This window comes from Manis javanica, chromosome 6 (assembly GCF_040802235.1).
Source record: "Manis javanica isolate MJ-LG chromosome 6, MJ_LKY, whole genome shotgun sequence".
Lineage (NCBI taxonomy): Eukaryota > Metazoa > Chordata > Mammalia > Pholidota > Manidae > Manis > Manis javanica.
In genome coordinates this window covers 89,586,021-89,607,025 of record NC_133161.1, presented here as the reverse complement: position 1 = coordinate 89,607,025, position 21,005 = coordinate 89,586,021, and the positions used below count along the sequence as shown (strand labels likewise).

General features: G+C 37.1%; 1 protein-coding gene and 1 long non-coding RNA gene across 5 annotated transcripts in view; one reads left to right on the top strand and one right to left on the bottom strand.

The window, feature by feature from the left end:
* LOC140849938 (uncharacterized) overlaps window positions 1–6,409 on the bottom strand; it is a 47,012-nt gene extending 40,603 nt beyond the window's left edge. The window contains exon 1 of the long non-coding RNA XR_012132376.1: window positions 6,282–6,409. This is a non-coding gene — a long non-coding RNA (uncharacterized lncRNA). The remainder of the gene's footprint in view (window positions 1–6,281) is intronic.
* The window catches only part of NAMPT (nicotinamide phosphoribosyltransferase), a 33,578-nt gene continuing 17,350 nt past the window's right edge, over window positions 4,778–21,005 (top strand). The window contains exons 1-7 of one of the 4 annotated variants that reach the window (XM_017679882.3): window positions 4,778–4,932; window positions 5,558–5,661; window positions 13,315–13,471; window positions 14,898–15,001; window positions 16,928–17,056; window positions 19,422–19,580; window positions 20,137–20,273. In XM_017679882.3, the coding sequence (XP_017535371.1) occupies window positions 5,605–5,661; window positions 13,315–13,471; window positions 14,898–15,001; window positions 16,928–17,056; window positions 19,422–19,580; window positions 20,137–20,273 (743 nt within the window). In that variant the 5' untranslated portion in view covers window positions 4,778–4,932; window positions 5,558–5,604. Of the gene's footprint in view, window positions 4,933–5,385; window positions 5,662–13,314; window positions 13,472–14,897; window positions 15,002–16,927; window positions 17,057–19,421; window positions 19,581–20,136; window positions 20,274–21,005 lie in introns of those variants that run through there. The other 3 variants (XM_017679898.3, XM_037003611.2, XM_073239007.1) reach the window with 3 other exon arrangements.

The window sequence follows — 21,005 nt, the reverse complement described above, 5'->3', positions numbered from 1 at the left end:
GGCCCCTATCTGTCAGGACAAACCTGGTTATGCTGTGCTGACAACCTACAGAATCTTCACAGCTTACATCAAGAATGGTATCTCACTTTCTCTTTTTCTCCCACTATACGTCCAGTGCCAGTAGGCTCTGATTTAATTCTGTGTTATCTACATTTCAGGATTTCAGCATGTGCATCAGCCCCTATCTGGACACTACAGTCTTTGTGGCAGAAGTAAAGAGAGGATGGCAAACGATGCATGAGCTCACAAACTCCTACTGGTAAGTGATGCCCATCCCCTCAGTGCACATTTCATGGCTAAAGCAACTCCCATGATCCTGAGCTCAATAAAGCGGGACTGGCAAGAGGGACGATGACTGGCCAGTAGCACAATCAGCCATGAGGCCCATCCTACTTGTTTGGTGATAGAAGTTGCTCTGCCATTGATGCAGTCGATATTTACTAAGCCCCTGCTATGTGCTGATGCTGCACTTGGCTCATAGACACCTAAATAAGACAGACCTTTGCTCCCTAGCTGTTATGGTTTAGGGAGTTCCCATTGACAGCCATGGCTTTCTTTGTGGACATAGAGAACTCTTCATCTGCTGAGAGGGAGGGAGTTATTTGAAGGTATGGAGTCTGAGGAGAGAGGTAAACATTTCAAACTGCTGAGCAAAATGGAAAAGAACACTGAATAGCAGGAATAAAGAAGATTCCCAGACAGCATTGCATGTCCTGCTGTGGATGGCAAATTCCTGGTTGTGAGATGTTTCCTTTTGGGCTCAGTACACTAGATAGTTTTATAGCAAAAAGAGGTAAGGATCTGGGGACCATTTAGGGAACAAAAGAGCCAGAGGTGATGTTGATTAGGAATGGATGCAATCTAGGCTAGTTCTAGATAGGAAGAAGGGAAAGTCATGTGGGCAAATGCTGCCTGATGGACACAGGTCCCAAGAGCAAGATTAGGAGGAGAGTGAGTGAATTTAGAAAGGCAGGAGGTACTGACCAAAGAATGCAAGGCTGCAATTGAACATCGCACACATAGAGGTAGAGCCTTCTTGGTATAGAAAAAGCCAGGGCCATGGATACTGGGTGGGGGCACTGGTTGATCTTTATTCAGGCCCTGATGGTTCCTGCAATTAAGGGTTATATCCACACACAACTTTCTATTTCTCTCACCATACAAGGCCAAATTTACTGGGGAGAATAAATAACTACCTATATTGTTTTGTCTCCCCAACCCCCACCCTGTTCCAGATCCCAGTCACTTCATGGCTACTTTAGAAAAAAAAACAGGAAAAATAAAACATTTCCTCTTGAAGTCCTCCAGTGCTTCTTTTACGGTGCTATGTGTGTACCAGGTGTTTATACATTGCTATTGAATTGAATCACATTGGGATTCCTTTTTCTACTTCCTATTTAATAACAGGAAACTCCTTTTGGCATTGGGGTTCTATAAATGTTCAGCAGCTTCAACAACTATCTTTTCTCTGAGGACTGTAAATGGTACTCATCTCCAAATCATGTAAAGGGAGATGGGAACAATAAAATGTGGGAATGGAACATAAGAAAACAGAATGGGTGGTGGATCTTCAAAATAATTTCAACAAAACCAGTATTTTTAAGTTCAGTTTTATTAGGATATAATTAAAATACAACAAAATTCACCAATTGTAAGCATGACAAATGTATATAATAGTACAATCACTACTACATATATCATTTCCATCACCCTGAAAAGTGTCCTCATATGAGCCCCTTTGTAGTCAATCTGCTTCCCCTTAACCCCAGCCCCTGACATCATCTATCTGCTTTCTTTCACAGTGGTTTTGCCTTCCAAGAGTTCCATGTAACTGAAATCATACAGTTTATACCCTTTCATGCTTAGCTGCTTCAAGAAAACTAGTTTTACATCGAGGATATGAAAACAGCTGTATGTTAAGAAAGGCAAGGAAAAATCGTAAGATTCACCTGTCTGAGTGCCCACCTATGCTGACCTTATCCTAATTAATAATTCCCAAGAAAAATCAAGTTGTATGTGCTAGCTGTATTTTTCTAAAATCCATTAAAAATAATACGTAATTATTGGAAAATTTTAAATGCTTATCTGGATACCACTGATATGCATCTCATATGCCATCAATGGTAAGCAAGTCTCACTTAGGAAGACACTGCATTTAAAGATTTTGACAGTGTTTTGTAACAGTCTCATTCTCTGTCATTAATTTTGGCCATTGAATCTCAAAGGAACCATGAGGAAAATTTTTCAATAATTATGATACCCAAATCCCCACACATAGTATCATAACATGTATACATTTACCCTAGTTTTAAAGATGAATTCAAACCTCTTTTCACTTTCTACCTTTATTCCCCATTTTATTTGGTTGGAACTAGCAAAAAAAAGTTTGGGTATAATAGAAAACAAAAACACAATATTTAACTAAGATGGGAAAATTGAGACTCACCATGCAACATACTTAGATTGGGAATACTTTCTGCAGAATATGAGATTTGAAGAGAGCTTAACATCAGGTAGATGGCAACTTAGCATCATCCAGGCAAACAGTCGGTTAGGAGAGCATAGCAGTCAGACCACAAGGACCTTACAGAAAGTGTACAAGGACATTTTGCAGTGGAATATCTGTGACCATCCATGTGTGTACACTAATGCTTCCTGTATGTGGGTTACAGTTGCTCTATTCTGTACTTTTAGGATGATTCAGTTGTTTGTTTCTGGGTGGTTGACTCAGCTGACTGAATCATTAAAGAGAACTTGAGGTTGGGTAGCACTGACAACGCAGAGCCATGAGGACCCCTATCTTACTGTAGATGGAGTCTTGTAGGAAATTAGAACTCTGGGAGGTCCCCAAAGGGCCATGAAAGTTCGAATAAGAAAAAGATCTACACTTAATTAAAAAGTTTCTCTTTTACATTTGTCTTGTGACAGTTTTTGCTGCTTGGTAAGGTTAGAGGAGGAAATTATGAAGGGTGATGGGTAAACCCACTGGCCGGAGTTGCAGATAGGCAAGTCCTATACCTACTTTTCCAGTGTTTTTTACTGAGGTGAAATTAGGTTGGATTAAAATATCTGTGGCAACTTTGAAAAACAGTATAACAAAGGCTGTCTGGAATGGTCTATGGAACAGGAGTGGTACAGTAATACCTACTTGGCCTGACTAATATATTAGTCACCAGCCTTTCATAGCATTCCGAGGGATGTAAACAAGTTGCTGGATGCCCAATTCACCCTGCTTTGCCTGGCTGTTTGGTAGGAATGGTAGATTAATCCAGGGCTTTGGATAAAGGGGGTCCTTTTGGGTCTCTGTATTAGTTATTATTTGTCACGTTGTGGGAACCTATGAGAAACAGTTTCTCAGACTTTTTACATGCTAACCGTTAAATATTCAAGGGGCCATTTCAAAATGAAACTTTGACTTCATATCTGGTGATAATTGCATAGTTCTAAACATGGATTTATCCAAAATTGGTTCTGTTTAAGCATGTAGTTACATATTGAACATGCCTAATCTATCTTAGGCAACTGGTGACTTTCTATTGATAACTTGGCTTCATTTTCCTCTTTGCTTCTGGAGATTGCTGAGGGCTTAAGTCACTAATGTATGTGCAGACCTGATGACTGTTCTGTATTTAATTAGCAATGTCAGTTCAATATGAACATTTTACTTGCACTGATATTAAATATTTTCACTTTAAACTGCAAATTCAACTCAAAAAGATTGCAGGATCAAATTTCATTTTGCTTTTAAAAAAAAATGCTACCAAAACCAAAGCCCACTTTGCAATTCAAATCCTTTTTTTTTTCTGCATACAGAAGCATAGGACAATGATCAGTTATACATACATGGATTCCAGGAAGCTAAGCAAAAAGAATTTGTCATCTAAGTAAAGTCGATTATGGAAATTTTAAATGAAGAAAACACCAAATTAAGAGGGCAAAAGGAATCATTTTCCTTCTTTGAACTGCACTGTTTGAGCTTATGTAACAAAAACATCCCCAAATAAAAAAATTGTAAATAATTTACTTATTTAAATATTTTTAAAAGTAATGTTTCCCAGTAAACACAGGGAGGGTCAACCAAAAAAAAAATCCCCTTTTGTTTTAAACTGTTTAGTATCATTTACTACCTTGGTAAGTGTGTAGATATCTCCCTGCTACCATGAATTTTGCCTGTATTGAATCTATCTGTAGATGGAGACGACTGTCAAGTATCTGTACGGACTCCAAGACAGACTGACCGGAAGTTGCTTTTAATTGAAGAGGTCTCCGTTTTCTTGTGCTGAATCCCTCTCAATTCAGTCACCCCCACCCCTTCCCGCCGAACCCCCAGATAAAGAAAGACTTCCACTAACTTGAAGGAGTCTATAAAAATTCCTGTACCAGTTTTCGTTAAACTGCTTTTCTCCTGGTTACTTGTATCTTGCAATAATCTTAAAATTAAAAAAAAAAAAAGCAGCTATTGATCATGTGGACAATGGGAATCTTAATTTTACGGAGAAATGCAATTACATATGAGAAGTGCGCGAGATGATGTGCATTTGAGTGAAGTCATCCGACATTTCACTTTTTTACTTGAAGTTGTCAACTTGTGTCCGAAGATTTAACGACTATTAAGACAAGTCAGTTTTGCACCCTGTCAGACTTGGCCTGTTTACTTCTTGGCAATATTAAGTGTCAAGTAGGTCTTGTTCTCCTAATCTGTGAGAACGGAATTCAACTCCCACCCTTCCGGGAGTTTCCCCGCCTATTTTCTCCTGGAGTCAAACATTCCTCTAAGGATCCAAGAGCTCAGTCGCAGTGCCTGAGGAAAGCAGTCAGTCCGTTCAATTAAAGGGGCCCCTGGCTTCGGATTTTTTTACGAGGGTAAGGAAGAGTAGGAGGGCGAGGGATGGACGCGAAAGGCTCGATCCTTAATCCAAGCCGGAGACAAAGGTGAGTCAAGGGGACGCGACGGGGACGCGGAGCCGGGAAGAGGGAGGCTCCCCGGCACCCGACCGGGTGGCGTGACTTTTAGGAAGACTCGGAAAACGGGCCAGGGCTGGGTAGGGCGGCAAGGTCCCAGCGGGGCGGGAAAACCCGTTAATCATAGGAGGGGCGAGGCTGGCAATGCCCCTTCCCGGAGCCGCGCCGCCCCTGCCGGGAAATGAAACCCACGCGGGCACTCGGATCACGAGCTTGGAACGCCCCACCACCGCCGCCGCCGCCGCCGGCTTCCCGGAGCGGGCGCCTGGGAGGGAGAGAGCGTGCCTCACGTCCTCTTCGTCAGCCCCGCCCCCTGCGCGCTGCGCACGCGCGGCCGCACCCCGCCCCTCGCGTTCCCCCCGGGGTGAGGGGGCGGAGGCGAGAGTAGGGAGGTGAGGAGGCCGCGGGAGTCCCTAGACAGAGCGCGCGAGGATAGAGCGCGCGAGGATAGAGCGCCCGAGCCGCCGCCGCGTCACGGTTGCCCCTCCTCTGGCACCTCCTTCCGCACCGTTTCTCCCTCCTCTCCCCCTCGCGCTCCCACCAAGCGGTGACTTAAGCAACGGAGCGCGGTGAAGCTCATTTTTCTTCCTTGCAGCCGCGCTGGGCAGCCCGCTACGCGCGGCCCCCACTCTCCGGCCCGAGATGAATGCTGCGGCACAGGCCGAGTTCAACATCCTCCTGGCCACCGATTCCTACAAGGTAGAAGCTTGGGGCGGGGGCAGGTGCGGCGCGTCCGGGCGAGCACGAGGGAGGCTGAGGGGCGGGGGGGCGGCCGGCCCGGGGTCGTGACGCGGGGTGACCTGAGGAAGGCGCGGGCGCGGCGGCGGAGTGGGTACGGGGGCAGGTGAAGCTGGCGCCGCAGTGGGGAGAAGGCGGGTGGAGAAATGGGCTGCAAGATGCAGGGCTTGGGGGTGCGGCGGGCGCTGAGGCGGGCCGAGTCGGCGTCTCCCGCCTGCCCGCTGCGGGGCTCGGCCCTCGGGGCTCGGGCGGGCCTTGCAGGCCCGCGGCCGGTGCGGCTGGGGCGTCACCGGCTGAGCGCACGCTTTTCCCAGGAGCGTGGCGTTTTGGCCCCGGGCCGGGGCGGGCCCGGGCGAGGGCTCGCTCGAGGAGCCGGTCAGTTAGATAACGGCCTCCGGGGCTCCCTGTGGAGGAACGGTTTGGGAAGTGGGGTTTTCCCCGCCGAGCTGAGTTAGGTGTGTTGCCGCCCTTGTTGGGCAGGTAGGTCCCTTCCCGAGGATGGGGTGGCCGAAGTCCTCGTACGGGTGCGGGAGCAGCAGCCGCTTCCTTCTGCCTGTGGCCGGGATGCGGAGGACACTTACCTGCCTTCGGTAGCGGTTCTGGATTCCCCCGTCCCACTCCCCTAGGCTCCCGTTTCAAACTCCTTTGCTTCTGGTGATGCTCCTCTGTTGCAGAGGCTGGTCCGCCTGTATTCCATTAGGGACTCAACAGGATGTCTGAGAAAAGGAAAGTGAAACACGAGGAGTTAAAAGAACAGTTTTTAACCTTGGAGAAGTTGTAAAGAGAGAAGTGTCGCAACATTGTGTTAATATGCCTAACGGCACTTGCAAGTATAACTGCCCCATTAATTTTATTTGGAACTTATACTAGTAAAGGAAAATTAGAGAAGAATGTGAAAAATGTTCTTTCTCCTAGTTTCCAAATTATGTGAAGTAAACTGGACTATACTTGGTTAAGTTTTGTTAGCCAAGACACTTTAAAAGATGAAAAGACCAGAAACCCCACTTGAGCAAAATAAATTTTAGTTTTTCCTTGAGCAACAGGGTTTAGGATATAGTGCGAAAGTATACTGCTCTCAGTTTTTGGGTTTTATTGTGATCTTTTGCTTTTTGTTTCTTTCCTTAAACATTTTGAGAAAGTATTTTGGAGAACCTCATTTTACTTAAATTCTATTTTGTCCAGTTCTTCCTAATTGGCTTAAAAGTTTACTTATCATTTAGAGGGGTGATTAATTTAAAGTAGAACCAAGTTTCACCAGTAAGTGGCCTTTTAAATGGAATTTTAAACTGGAAAGGCACACTATTGCAAAATCATCATATTATCAAGTATAGTTTACTTGGCCTTAAAACTTGTCTGGTGTTCTCAGTTCAATCATCGTGTATTGAGAATCTTTAATGGTGATTTTAGAATGGTCTCATTCGTAGTTTTTTCTTAAGTACATTTTTAAAATATTTTTTCTTAACTAAATCTTTAAAATAATTTTCAATTTTTTAAATGTAATTATGATTTGATTGAAAATGGGAAATGTAAATGGAGGGTGATTGGTCTTTTAAAAACAAAACTTTAAGTTCCTTTAGTTCTTAGTTTCTATTATACATAAGTTTATTCCTGTTCCTTTTCAGGTCAGACGGGTTTGTTTTATCCCGTTTCTAATATAAAACCTTAGATTTTTGTCTTGCATAATTTTTTATTTTCTCCCAAAAAAATCCACTTAAGGGGATTTGATTAGGTTAATATGTTTTATACCAATGGCTTGTAGCAGTACAATAAACTAAATTGTGCATTCCACACTCACATTTTAGTCTTTTTCATTTTCTTTACATTTTTAGGGTTCTTACAACCTATATTCCATTTTTACCTTTTTATCTTCTCAGGTGAAGAAGAGACAGAGTGATAATCTTGAGGTTAGAAGTAATGAAATTTGGAAATTATGTGGGACTATTACATATCCTTAACAGCACTTATAAACTATTGGCCAGTTTTAAGTAGAGAACTAGTAGCTTTAGATTCGTTGTTGATTTCTTTTTCCTAAAGCTGGGGAAGGGGTCATTCATTTCTGTAATGTCATACTTACGTATAATAAGGAACAGGTAAATGTGGTGTTTTCTTCTGTTTTCATCTTGGGTTCTTGTTACAAATAAAAAGGACACTTAACATTAAGTATTAATCATTTGTATTTTCAAAATGGCTTATAGCAAATACAGCTACTGGGTTGTATTTACATTGTACATACAAGGGAAAGGTGCATTTGGGTTTGCTAAAAAGCTTTTAGGATTTTTTCATAAAGGATGGGTCTTTCTTTGTTTTCCCACTTATCTCTGTAATAGCCATTGATCAGTTTCCAAATAACTGGGGATCATTTAAAGATGCATTTCTGTTCCATTCTTTTTTTTTTTTTGGTATCATTAATGTACAATTACATGAACAACATTATGGTTCCTAGACTTCCTCTTTTATCAAGTCCCCATCACATACCCCATTACAGTCACTGTCCATCAGCATAGTAAGATGTTATAGAATTCCTACTTGTCTTCTCTGTTTTATACTGCCTTCCCTGTACCCCACCCTCACCCCACATTATGTGTGCTAATAGTAATGCCCCTTTTTCCCCCTTATCCCTCCCTTCCCACCCCATCCTCCCCAGTCCCTTTCCCTTTGGTAACTTAGTCCATTCTTGGGTTCTGTGAGTCTGCTGCTGTTTTGTTCCTTCAGTTTTTGCTTTGTTCTTATACTCCACAGATGAGTGAAATCATCTGGTACTTGTCTTTCTCTGCCTGGCTTATTTCACTGAACATAATACCCTTTAGCTCCATCCATGTTGTTGCAAATGGTAGAATTTGTTTTCTTATGGCTGAATAATATTCCATTGTGTAAATGTATCACATCTTCTTTATCCATTCATCTACTGATGGACACTTAGGTTGCTTCCATTTCTTGGCTATTGTAAACAGTGCTGCAATAAACATAGGGGTGCATCTGTCTTTTTCAAACTGAGCTCCTGCATTCTTAGGGTAAATTCCTAGGAATGGAATTTCTGGGTTTTCTGTTCATTCTTTCTTTCCTTGCTTCTCTATAGATGATTGTTAAAAAAAAAATTACAGCAGAAAATGGTTTTAACATTTCTGAACATTATACCTATTAGCAGATTAAATGGAAGATGTCAATTGAGCTGCAGTTGGAAAAAAAATAGTATATGGTGCACAAAAGTAATCCCTAAGCTTTTGGAAGTTAAAACCACATCACACATTCTTTATGAACTGTGGTGGGTTGCTTCCCAAAAGGTCATTTGTAAACTGGTCATCTAGAACTCAGCGCATTTGCATCGTTTGTTTAAGTGGAGACCTAGCAGGTATTACAAAAGACAAAAGATGTCTCTTATAATCCAGGATGGGTGAAAGTTTATTTTAGAGAAGTTATAAAAGGCCATACTGTTTATGTGGTGATTAGAAAGATTTTGCTCCCTTGTTAATGGCAGAATAACAAATCTTAAAAGTTTGGGATTTTTTTTGAGGAAAAGATTTGGGGATACATGTGAATCTTCTGGGCAAGTTAGTCCTGCCTGGGACATTAGCTATCCAGTGCCTTCCTGTGAGCTGTTCCAATTTTGCATAGTTGTTTAGCTTTTACTGCTACTGAACTGACACTTAGGTATTGTCACAGTGGCTTTCATGGCTGCCTGAGCCTGTGAGGATTGGGATACTGTTGCAGTTTTTGTCAGACTACTTGTGCATTCTTCTGATGCAGTTTTTCTAGTAAGTTTTATATTGTAAGTTACAGGAAAAACTTGGGCAACAGGAATAAAATCCTACATATAAATCATGAATATACTTAAGAAAGATTAATTTAGGTCAATAATATACTATAATACATTGCAAAACAAGAGTGCCAGCTGGTGTCCTCTTTGTCAGTTGATGAAATCTCTCTTAAAGTGTGGCAAAAATACAAGCTGTCAGGAACTCATACCAGGAGGTTTTGAGGGAAGAGGTATATGATTTTATAATTTCTCCCCTTTCCCAAAATTTAACCCAAAAATCTTTAAGTCATATTTTTTTAAGTTAGTGCCTCAGAAGCCAAATAATGATGAGTAATTTCCTGGAGCAAAAGAAGATTTTCCAGGGCTTGGGAAATCTTAAATATTGAAAAGAAGAGGGAAGGAATCAGCTGTTTTTTACTGTTTCTAGTACATTAGCTTTGAGAGAGTCAGCCAATGTAAGGCTGAGTGGATCCTCTTCTGAGTGCCCTTAGATATTAAGCAGATAAATATAACTTACTCTGTGACCTTGGGTATTATGCTTTTATATCTGCATGGTATTGTTAAAGTGTTGGCTTGTGATTATTCCCTAGCAAACAGTTAAAGGTATAATTTAAACTAGGAAAGTACATTAGTAGTAGTTGCCTTTGGTCAACTTTGTGATCCCATTGTGGAAGGAAAGTTCTTGGAAAAACATCAAATCATAAATTTCCCACGGGGAGATAGATATAGAGATGCCCAAGAAGAAATTAGACTTTGTTGTCAAGAGAAAGATTCTCTGCAACTTCGTAGTATATAAACTTAAGTATTTCTCATACTTCTTTTTAACTGTAATACATAGGATAAGGATATTTAGCTCAGGGATTGTAATTTTTAGAAGCTTATCTTTTCATGAAGTAAATCAATCACTTAACTGTGAAATTAAGTTCTATTAAAAGAGCTACATTTTCCTGTGTTTGTATGTTTACTACACATACATTTATGTACTGACGGTGCTCTATTAGCTGCAGGAAGGCCATGCCAGAATAGGAAACATTTTTAGGGGTTAGGTTTGTCTAGGATATAATGAGGAATTTGCTGTTTTCATCTTCTAAATAATTTTAAATTTATTGTAGAACCATTTTCTCTAGTGATAAGCATTAAAGCAATGGTAAAAAAATGATTTAAGAGCTCTCTTTCTGGAATTCACTTTACTTTTGAACACTATGAAGCTTCTTGTTAGTAGTAGGTAACATTTTTAAAACAGAACTCTTGATTTCCCTACTCATTCCTTCCATGGTCTTCTCCATCTCAGTAATACTTGCACCATTATTCCCCCAGGTGCTCAAGCCAAAAATCCAGGTGCCTTTCTTAATTTCTTTGCCTCTCTATCCCCCACATGTAACCTATCAGCCTAATTTTCCTTTACAAAAGATGTTAAGCCAGTTCTCACCTAATCTAGTCTGGCAGTGGCCTCTTCACTGATGTTCCTGCTTCCACTCTGGACATCCTGTAATCCATATAATAATAACTGGAGAAGCACAGTAGTTGTAGTTGCCTGTGGTCAACTCTGTCATCTCACTGTGGGAGGAAAGCTCTTGGAAAGACATCAAATCAACCTTAAGGCAAATCTAGAGATGCCCAGGCAGAAATCAGACAATCAGACAGTATTTTTGTGTGTGTGTGTGTATATTATTTTTTGTTTATTTTATTCTCCCATAAACATATTGGGTGTTAGTAGGTACTTAATAGTAAATTGTGTTTCATGGATAATTGCCTGCGAGTTTGCCTAGACAACTTAGATTCTTTAGCTAAATTCTAAAATGGTTCTCTAAAGTTTCTCCACAGAAAATTTTAGAAATCGTACTTCATTTGTAATTAAGCTGCCTAAACAATTTTGTGTTTTTAGTGATATTTGTTTTCAGAGGAGGCATTCTGAATATTTATGCAAAAGTTTTAAGTATCGTAATTAAAGAACACAGCTGAAGTAAAGTTTTAAAATTATAAACATCTAATTATTGTCCAGAACAGGAACTGTATTTATATGATGGAAACTTTTTAGTATACTTTTTAGACCAAGATGGAATTAAATAGTTCAGGGACATTTCCATTCAGTTTTTGAGGATGTGGTCTACTCGGATGACAATAATTCATTTGCCTTTTAATACTTTAAATTTGGTACAGAAAAAGTAAATTTTTAAAGATGCACCATTAAGTATCTGAACTGAAAGGTCAGAATAACTGAAAGTTAGTTATGAAGGTGACTTTATAAACTTGTGTGATGTGAGCCAGACTTATTCAAATTCTACTTCATTATAGTTGAATATTTCTGCTACTTCGTTGCTTATTCCCACTAAAGGAATTGGAGTTTTTTATATTGTAAATTAGACATTTTCATTTTTATATACATCTTGAGTACATTTTTAGGTGGTCGTATCTTTTTCTAATCAATTTCTTAAGTAGTTGAAGTAGTAATTATTATGGTATCATATATATATTTGCATTTTAGTGAATTGGCTAATAGATTTAATTACTCTAGATTTGTATTAATTCACTTAGCTGCTACTTGAATCTTCTTAAACATAGTGGTGGCATCTTTCTAATCTAAAGAAACTGGTATATACTAGGTTTTGATGAGGTTTCCCTGTACCTTGTAGTATGTAGATATCTGTTGTACCTGAGCAATACTGAAAGTTCCAATTCTGTTGCCTGACTTAGTCAATTAGACCACATATTAAAAAACATTGCACCTGCAAAGTTGTCTGTAAGCAGCATAAGCCTGCTATTTTTTATAGAGTTCCAAGTTGCTTCTGTTGGAAAGAAAATATAAACATCTGTAAATTTTTTTTCTCTCTTTATAGAGTATATTCATTTTATAGTTTCTGTACTAAGTTACAAAGATTCTTTAGTAAAGCCCAGTTCTACTAGGATTCAGATTTGCCAAAGAAAACATCAGTTTTTCCTAATCGAAATCAGAGCTAAACAAGAAAAGTGGTTTATGTTCACAGTGACTATCCATATAATTGACTCTGCAAAGATTTATTCCACCATCTCTCCGATTCACCACCCTACCTTAAGGTGTAAGGCATTATTATTCCTTCTCTTTCAACTGAGCAAATACACATTATTCTTCCACTTGTTTTTTATTAGTAAGATGTTTTAACCACATTAAAATATAATAGTATTCAAATTATAATGAATACTCACTTTTTTCCTTAAAAAAAAAAACATTTTCAACAGTGACTTTTACCCAAATTTATGCAAGAAAAATTTGTGATAATACGTCTTCATAATTTTAACTGCATAAGTATTTGATGGTATACTGTATAGGCATTTATTTCCAATTTAGAGGTAATTTGAGAAAAATAACCACAAGGTAGGATTTCTTTCATCCACTGCTACTCCTGCTTTCCTAGTGTCAGTATGAAGCCTAGAAGGGAATCATTCTCACGGCCTCGTTGTACAGATAAAGAAGTAGAGTCATGGGAAGTCATTGACTATTGACTTATCAAACATACCACATCTAGAAAGTAACAGGACCAAATCCTGCTTTCAGTTCTTTCTTTTTCTTTTTCCTTGTAGTAAGACTGTTCCCAAGTCGAACTGATTTGTATTTTTATTCCAAGAGGCCTTGTACTTGCTTAAATTAAGTCTGTTTATAAAATTTAATACTCTCCTGTCATTTGTAATTGAAGATAGTGAAATATTAAAAGTATTGTAATAAGTATGATACTTATTTTTTTTCTTTATAGCCAAGAAAAGAAGCTGATCAATAGCAGATAAGAGTAGTTTCTCTGGTTTTAAGTAATATCACGGCCTTTCTGGTGTGATTTATATTCCGTTCATCTGGTGTTTTCTGACTCAAGTGTTTCTCTTTCACATAGGTTACTCACTATAAACAATACCCACCCAACACAAGCAAAGTTTATTCCTATTTTGAATGCCGTGAAAAGAAGACAGAAGACTCCAAAATCAGGAGGGTGAAATTTGATGAAACAGTATTTTATGGGTTGCAGTACATTCTTAATAAGTACTTAAAAGGTATTATTTTTTCTAGTACATTTAAAACACTGCTTTTATGTAACATCATAATTTTTTTTCCTATATTGTTATATTCTATGATTTGAAGTAACTTTTTGAATAGTCTTATATTTACTTAGTTATTTTATATTAGCACTTTTGGAATTTTTTAGTTTGTTGAGTGCATTACATCTTAAAATTTGCTATATGTATTTGGTGTTGTTAGTAGGAGAAAGATTTTCTGAAACTAAGTTTGGGAGTATGTTGAGAAATGTCAGTTTTCTGAGGTTAATCTGGTTTGTTAATAGACATAAATCATTAATTCAACATAAAGGGATCATTATTGACCTGGGAACTCATCTTGAATTGCAGTTGCAATTAAAATTAGAATATGGTTAGTCAGGTAGTTTTACCTTAAAGGTCTGTTTTTCAAAACTGCCTGTAACTGTGCACTTAGTTTCCAATGTATTTTAAAGCAGAAAAGTCCACCAAGTAATTTCTGTACTTTCTTATTTGAAAGTCCATTTCTGGCTGGTTTATAATAGTCTGATTAGGGCAAAACAATTCCCAAGGTTTTTACACATTTTGGAGAAGTTCGTCTAACCTTTCAAATAAAAATAATCTCAGGACGAAATACAGACAAAGTCAAATTTTATGCAGATATGTCAAACAGTTCAGATACGTCACATTCTTGAAAACCTACTTGGACAGCAAGAGCACTTCTTTGCAGCAAGATTATCCATGATATTTTAAATGAGTTTACTAGTGACCGTATATAGAAAAAGTTACCAAAGAATGATGTCACACTTCACTTCTACAGCTTAAAAACTTTATAAAATACTACTTTATTGTTAATTATAGCAAAAAAATACTGATTGCCTATTTTAGGCCAACATTATTCTAAGTGTGTCATATGTCTTAACTCATTTAGTCCTCATAACCACCCAAAAATAGGTACTCTCTTATCACTATCCTCATTTTACAGATAAAGTTAAATAACATGTATTTGGGGGTCAAAAATTTAGTGATTGTGAAAATTACTGGATTATCAGCCCTGAAGACACCTTTATGAATAGAAGGTTCACCTAGAAAATCATTTGTATTGAAGGCTTATTACTCTCAAATTTGTAGAATATATAAATTAATATAAATAGAAAAATATCTTCCAATTAGAAGTTAATTTATTATTGTGATTTTTTTTTTAATACTATACATGTAATAATTTCTGCAAATCTTTTTCAAAAAGAAGTTAACATTTACGCTTTGAGTGGAAGTGCACATTCGTTTTCTGGTTCTGCTGTTGACTCTGGGTGAATCATTTAACCTCTCAGTTCTTAATTTTTTATCCATAGGATGGATGGAATAGCTAGAGACATTTATCCTATGATAACTCAGCAGTTCACCTGATGACTTTAGAAATGTGAACAGGAGATGTTTCTCCTTTTAGGTAAAGTAGTAACCAAAGAGAAAATCCAGGAAGCCAAAGAGATGTATAGAGAGCATTTCCAAGATAATGTCTTTAATGAAAAGGGATGGAACTACATTCTTGAGGTAAAAAATGGTTTCATGTTTTCATCTATTTTGGTTTTGCTTTTATTTCAGAATTTCTTGCAAAGGAATTTGAATAGAGATTAAGCTATAATTATAAGTCTTCTCTGTCTATGACCTAAATATAATGGCTATTTTAGAGAGTCTTGTGAAAAGTTAAGGGTAACATTTAATTTTTTTTTCTCACGGCCAATCATTTGTATCTAGAATCTATAGCAGGTCTAAGTTATTTGTTGTAATATAAATGAATTATAATTTAAGTACCTAGAATTTTTCAGAAAGGTGACTTAATTCTTTCTTTAAAAATACCCTTTGATTGGGAAAGGGCATCGTTACTTGGCAATTTCAAAATGTATATCTATTTTCTTGACTGTAGATTATCTTAGAAAATAGATGCTGTGAGTCTGTCATAACACAATAATTTTATTAAATTTCCCTTACTGATGAGTTAGAATGGTTTGGTACAGGTCCATGAAAGCGACTTTTATTCTTTGTTGTGCTGTAATACTCATATCTACCATGTTTGGATCCATTACTTAACTTTGGGGCATTGGAAGACACGGGAATTGAATTATAAGAATTGAATGTTCTCTACTGGTTTTTCTTTATTACAAAGATAGGTTGGGAATGGGATCTTTTGGCATCTTATCATGTTGTTAGTGAATTTATTTAAAATGAATGTCTTTTCCATCATAGACTACCAAACACAAAATACTTAGACATAGTTTAACTTTCATGCCTATATTGTTTTATTGAGTTTTACTATTTGGTACTTAATGGATCTTTGAAGAAGTCTGGTAAGCATTCTGTGCTGTAGTTTTCCCATATCTTCAGTAAGGTCAATAAAATCTGTTGGCTAATTCCTGCACTTACCCCATTTGATTTGTTGTGAGCATAATGGTAATAGATAAGTTAGGTGCTGTGCTTATTAATATAATATCCAGTGGCCAAGGTGATAAATCTTTCGATTTTATGTTCAGAGAGTCAGGGATTTATAGGTTCTCTAGAGATGATCTTGTCTAACCTAATTTTTAAGCAGTGAGTCTAATACCTAGAGATAATGAGTGATTTGCCCAGGGTCTCCTACCTGCTTTTGAATCCAGGCTGGGGCTCTTCTAAAGGCAGTATTCTTTATGCTGTACCGTGGGGCTTCCAGTGCTTGACATTAAACAGATATTTCTATTATCTAGTTATCTGTCCCAAATCATCTAAATAAACTGAGGATTTCTGAAACTTGCCTTCTGAAAGTTAGCTACATCTTTTAACTTTAAAAAAGGGGAGGCATCGTTAATTACCTAGTAACATACCATGTGGCAAATATATCATTTCAGCCTAGTTTGGAGAAAATTGTTGAACGGGGATATTGATTGCCAAAGCTCTAGGAAGTGTACTTAATGGTCTACTACCTGAATAAAGAGAAAACCTATTTAAGGTTCTATCAGCAGGAAGATCTGTTCTCTCCTTGTCTTTTTTTCGTTATTGTTATTATTTTGTTTCTGTTTTGTTCTTTAATAGCAGTCCCTCTTTTTTATCTTTTAACCTTTAGCCTTTCTTTTAAGAAAATGAATTATTTAGAAGAAGGATAGAGTTCTTGGAATACTGTTGGAATAAACCCTTTTCTTTTTGAAAGAAAATAAACAACTTTTTTGTTTTGATCTGTTTGAAATTATCTGTATGTTTTAGTGACAGATGTTCTTAGAAGCATGTTGACAAAGTTTAAAATTAATATCAGCGCCTAAACTATTAATCATTTTAGCTAATTTTATTTCGGGAGGATTAGCTTATTCTGACTAGATTACTAGCACTGTAATCTCCAGTTGTAGTTCTATGACAGTAAGTTTAGCATCTTTAAAATTAAAAAAAGAACCTTATTAAAACTCTAACTGCATATCATCTGTTGAGTGAATAAATTTATTACTGTTTTTCCAGAAATATGATGGGCATCTTCCAATAGAAATAAAAGCTGTTCCGGAAGGCTCTGTCATTCCCCGAGGAAATGTTCTCTTCACAGTGGAAAACACAGATCCGGAGTGCTACTGGCTTACAAATTGGATTGAGGTGAATTGTTTAATTTTGTTTTTAATTCTTAGTTAACATTCACTGAAGATGTAAAAACCATTCCACTGGGATTCTAGTTTAAAAATTGATAATGATGGTAAACTATGTAATCTCCTACAATAAACTAAACCTTTCCAGGCCTCAGTTTCCTCATCTATGAAGTGATGGTTGCACTAAATCTTTAAGGTTCCTACCAGTGAAATTTAATGTTCTGAGATTTTATCTAAATCAGATGATTAAAATTACTGTTAAAGCTCAGTTGGTTTCCATCTTGTTTTAATCTTGAATGTATGTTATCATAGAAAAAAATCAGAAAAACAGCAGCTTTAGTAACAACGTTTTATGAATATTCTGTTCCAGTTAGACTAAAGGAATTCTGTTCACATTTTTAAAACTGCTTTCTTCATCCTTACATAATCAGTTTAGGGCCTAGGCTCTACCATGTGCTATCTCTATCTAAATACATTCAGAATTTGCTGGTCTATTATTTAATTTCTAAGCACCAAAGGGGGGAGGGTATTACAGACTATTAGTTTCTATTACAAGGTTTTTTATTTTCCTTTCATCAGCAGCTTCACTTAGATTTTATGTGAACGAGGAAATATCCTAGAAAATGACTTATAAAAATACCACCTTAGTATCTGAGAGGTGTCTACAAACTCTAGAAAAAATTTAGAAAACTTAGTCACAAGAATATGTTTGAAATACATTTTTGCTAAGTTGACAGGAAATGTAACACTTTCTTAAAATTTCTCCTCATGGGCCATCAACTAATAATAGGCTAATAGTCTCAAGAAAAATGTACAATTATCTAAAAGATTTTAAATAGTTTACTGCTGTGTCCTGAAACTTTGAGTTAATGTGAACTTAAAAAAAAGAGAATGGATCTTACTAGTTTTGTACAGTTGTTACAGTGTTTGTACTGGAAATGTTTTGAAGGGATGCTATAAAAAAAACACAAGAGTAGAATTCTTAATCACATCACCTAGCCTATCCTTTCTACCTTCAATGCCAAAAGATCCTAAACTGAAAAATATTATTTTGGAAGTCGTCATCTATCAGTAACCTTTTTCACCTTTTTTTTTTTTCCTGACTGAGGGTTTAGTCAATAAGTCCTCTTCCTTTGTGTCCATTTGAATTTCTATAAAGTGGATATTATGTACATAGAGACCTAGTTCCCAGTCTCCCTTCCTTCATGTGTGTTTTTCTTTAATTTCTTCAGAAAGTAAAAAAATGTGAGCCTTAAAAAGAGAAAAAGAAACTGTTTTAATAATTATTTTGGTGTATTTGACTAAAACACCATAAAATTTTTCAAAAATGTCCATTGGAATTTGAAGGGAAAAAGGTACATAGATCCTTGTTTTTGTTTGTTAGCACCGGAAACAAAACAGCAAATTTACCTTCTTTTCTACTAATACATATTATTTTAAATAATTTCAGTCCTAGATAGGTATTTTTATCCCAAGACACAAAATTAATGGTCTTACACAATCCCTTATTATAGTTTCTGATAGACCCTGTTTTATAAAAAATTGTTTACTCTAAATACAAGGTCTCCAGAAGAGACTTCTTCATAGTAACTTTGAATCCTTGGTGGGTTTTTGTGTGGGGTTAGAGAAGGTTAATTCTACTCTTATCCATTCCCAACACAAGTTTACCCTTGTTTATGATAAATGTTACCAAATTCAGAAAACCTGTTATTTACAAACTTGAAGGTGTTCTTCAGGCAATCTTTGATTTTAAACATTTTTAATAATAGTACTAAATAGTATTCCTTCCAATACCCTCTCCCAGTGTATGTCTGAAGTTCTTAATAACATTCTTTGACTGTTAATTTTAGCCATACACTGTATTTTAAAACCCACTGTAATTATTGAATTGTTTTATCAATTTCAATATTGGTGCTAGAAAAAAACCTTAGTCCTTAAGTCAGATTTCAGAACATGTTTCAGAAGACTGAGGGTTCTGCAGAGCTGTCTCAGACTTATGAAGAGGTTGAGGAAGGAGCATATTGAGCTAAAGTTAACCTTCTGTTCCAATGAAGAAATAGAACAAAACTTTCTTGCTGCTAAAAAGAAAAGATGTGCATTCATAAAGCTAAATCACTTGCCTTCTCTGCAAAGTATACTAAAGGTGAGATGATTCAGGAACAGATAATAGATCTGCTGTATTTTCATTTTGTTTTCTATTATCATAACAGCTTGGGGATGCAAAACTCTTTTGAACTGCTGTACAGTTGAATTGTCTAATTGGTATTCCCAGTAGTATGGAAGTCCAAGACATACCTCCAGAGAAAGCTAGGATTTTCCTCCAAAAGAACTCAGTATTTTATGTACTAATACTTATGGTTAATTTTATTATTCAGACTATTCTTGTTCAGTCCTGGTATCCGATTACAGTGGCCACAAATTCTAGAGAACAGAAGAAAATATTGGCCAAATATTTGTTAGAAACCTCTGGTAACTTAGATGGTTTGGAATTCAAGTTACATGACTTTGGCTACAGAGGAGTCTCTTCTCAAGAGGTAAGAAACTCAAGAGGTAAGAAAATGAGGTTTGCCTTGGAACCTCATTTAATGAAATGCAGATTGTTAGTTAGAATGCCATTATAAACTTTTTGGGAACTTTCTGGACTTGAGTTTGGTTCTAAATAGGCCACATTTTGAAATTCCAGAGATTCAGTCAACAGATTCATGTTAAGTACCTATTGTGTGTCAGCCTTTGTTCAAAGTATGTATAATAGTGCCTTCAACAAATGTCCCTAACCTTTATACATTGGATGGATGGGCATACAGATATAATAAATATAGCAGATATCAGATAATACTACAGAGAAGCACAAGGCAGAGTAAGGGAAAGAGAGTGATGGGAAATGAGGGTGGGTCACTATTAAATAGGTTTCTTTTGAGCAGGTAACATTAAATCCTTAAATATTTAAGAAAAACTGAATCTGTCGTAAGAACTATAATTTCTTATAATAGTTAAATATCTCTCAAAGACAATTCCTTTGGGAGCTATGCTTTATACCTCAAGTATGGGTCTTTCTCTATTTTGGATTTTGGTTTATGATTTATTTTCCAGACTGCTGGCATAGGAGGGTCTGCTCACTTGGTTAACTTCAAAGGCACAGACACAGTAGCAGGAATTGCTTTAATTAAAAAATACTATGGAACAAAAGATCCTATTGCAGGTTATTCTGTTCCAGCGGCAGAACACAGGTAAAATTCTATCTTCTTCCTCCTGTTATCTAAACATTTGTTTTGTAGAACTAAGTTTTTTCACTCCTGTGCTTGTAATTCAGTGATGTTTTATTTAACTGTGGAGCCAGATACTATGGTACATCTTAAGAATTTAGGCAATACGAATTCAGTATTCACACTTTGTATAAAAGTAGAGAACTTGTAACCATACTAAAAAAAAAATTAAGAGCTTTTTTCAGCTCTTATATTGCCATATAGGTTTTATTTTAAAGACTTTTTCAACTGTTCTATTGCCATATGCAGATAGGTTTTATTTGTTAAGTCTAGAAGTATTCACTATAAAACCTGGTCACTTTACCTTTCCCTGCTCTTCTACATGACCTCACCTGTCTTTGCCTTGGAAATTGTCACCTGGACCCAGTACTTTCAAGTGTAGAAGAGCGAATGAGCCCTTTGATGGAAGGAGTAGAATTCAGTTTCTTGTTATGCTTCCTTATCTGATAACACTAAGCCATCTCAAGTTAAACTGGCAGACAGTTATAATCCAGGCTGCTGCTGCTCTGGTCCTAGAGTCAACTTTAAAAGTTAGTGGAGTTTCATAAATTAATGCCAAACCTTATTTCTGGTGCTTTTACCAAAAATTATTTACTATAATCAGTTTGGGAAGGGTTAGGTTCATACTTGAATATCGCAGGGTACAAGAGCCATCGGTGAGTTGTATAAAACTGAGCTTTTATGCAAGGCAATGTA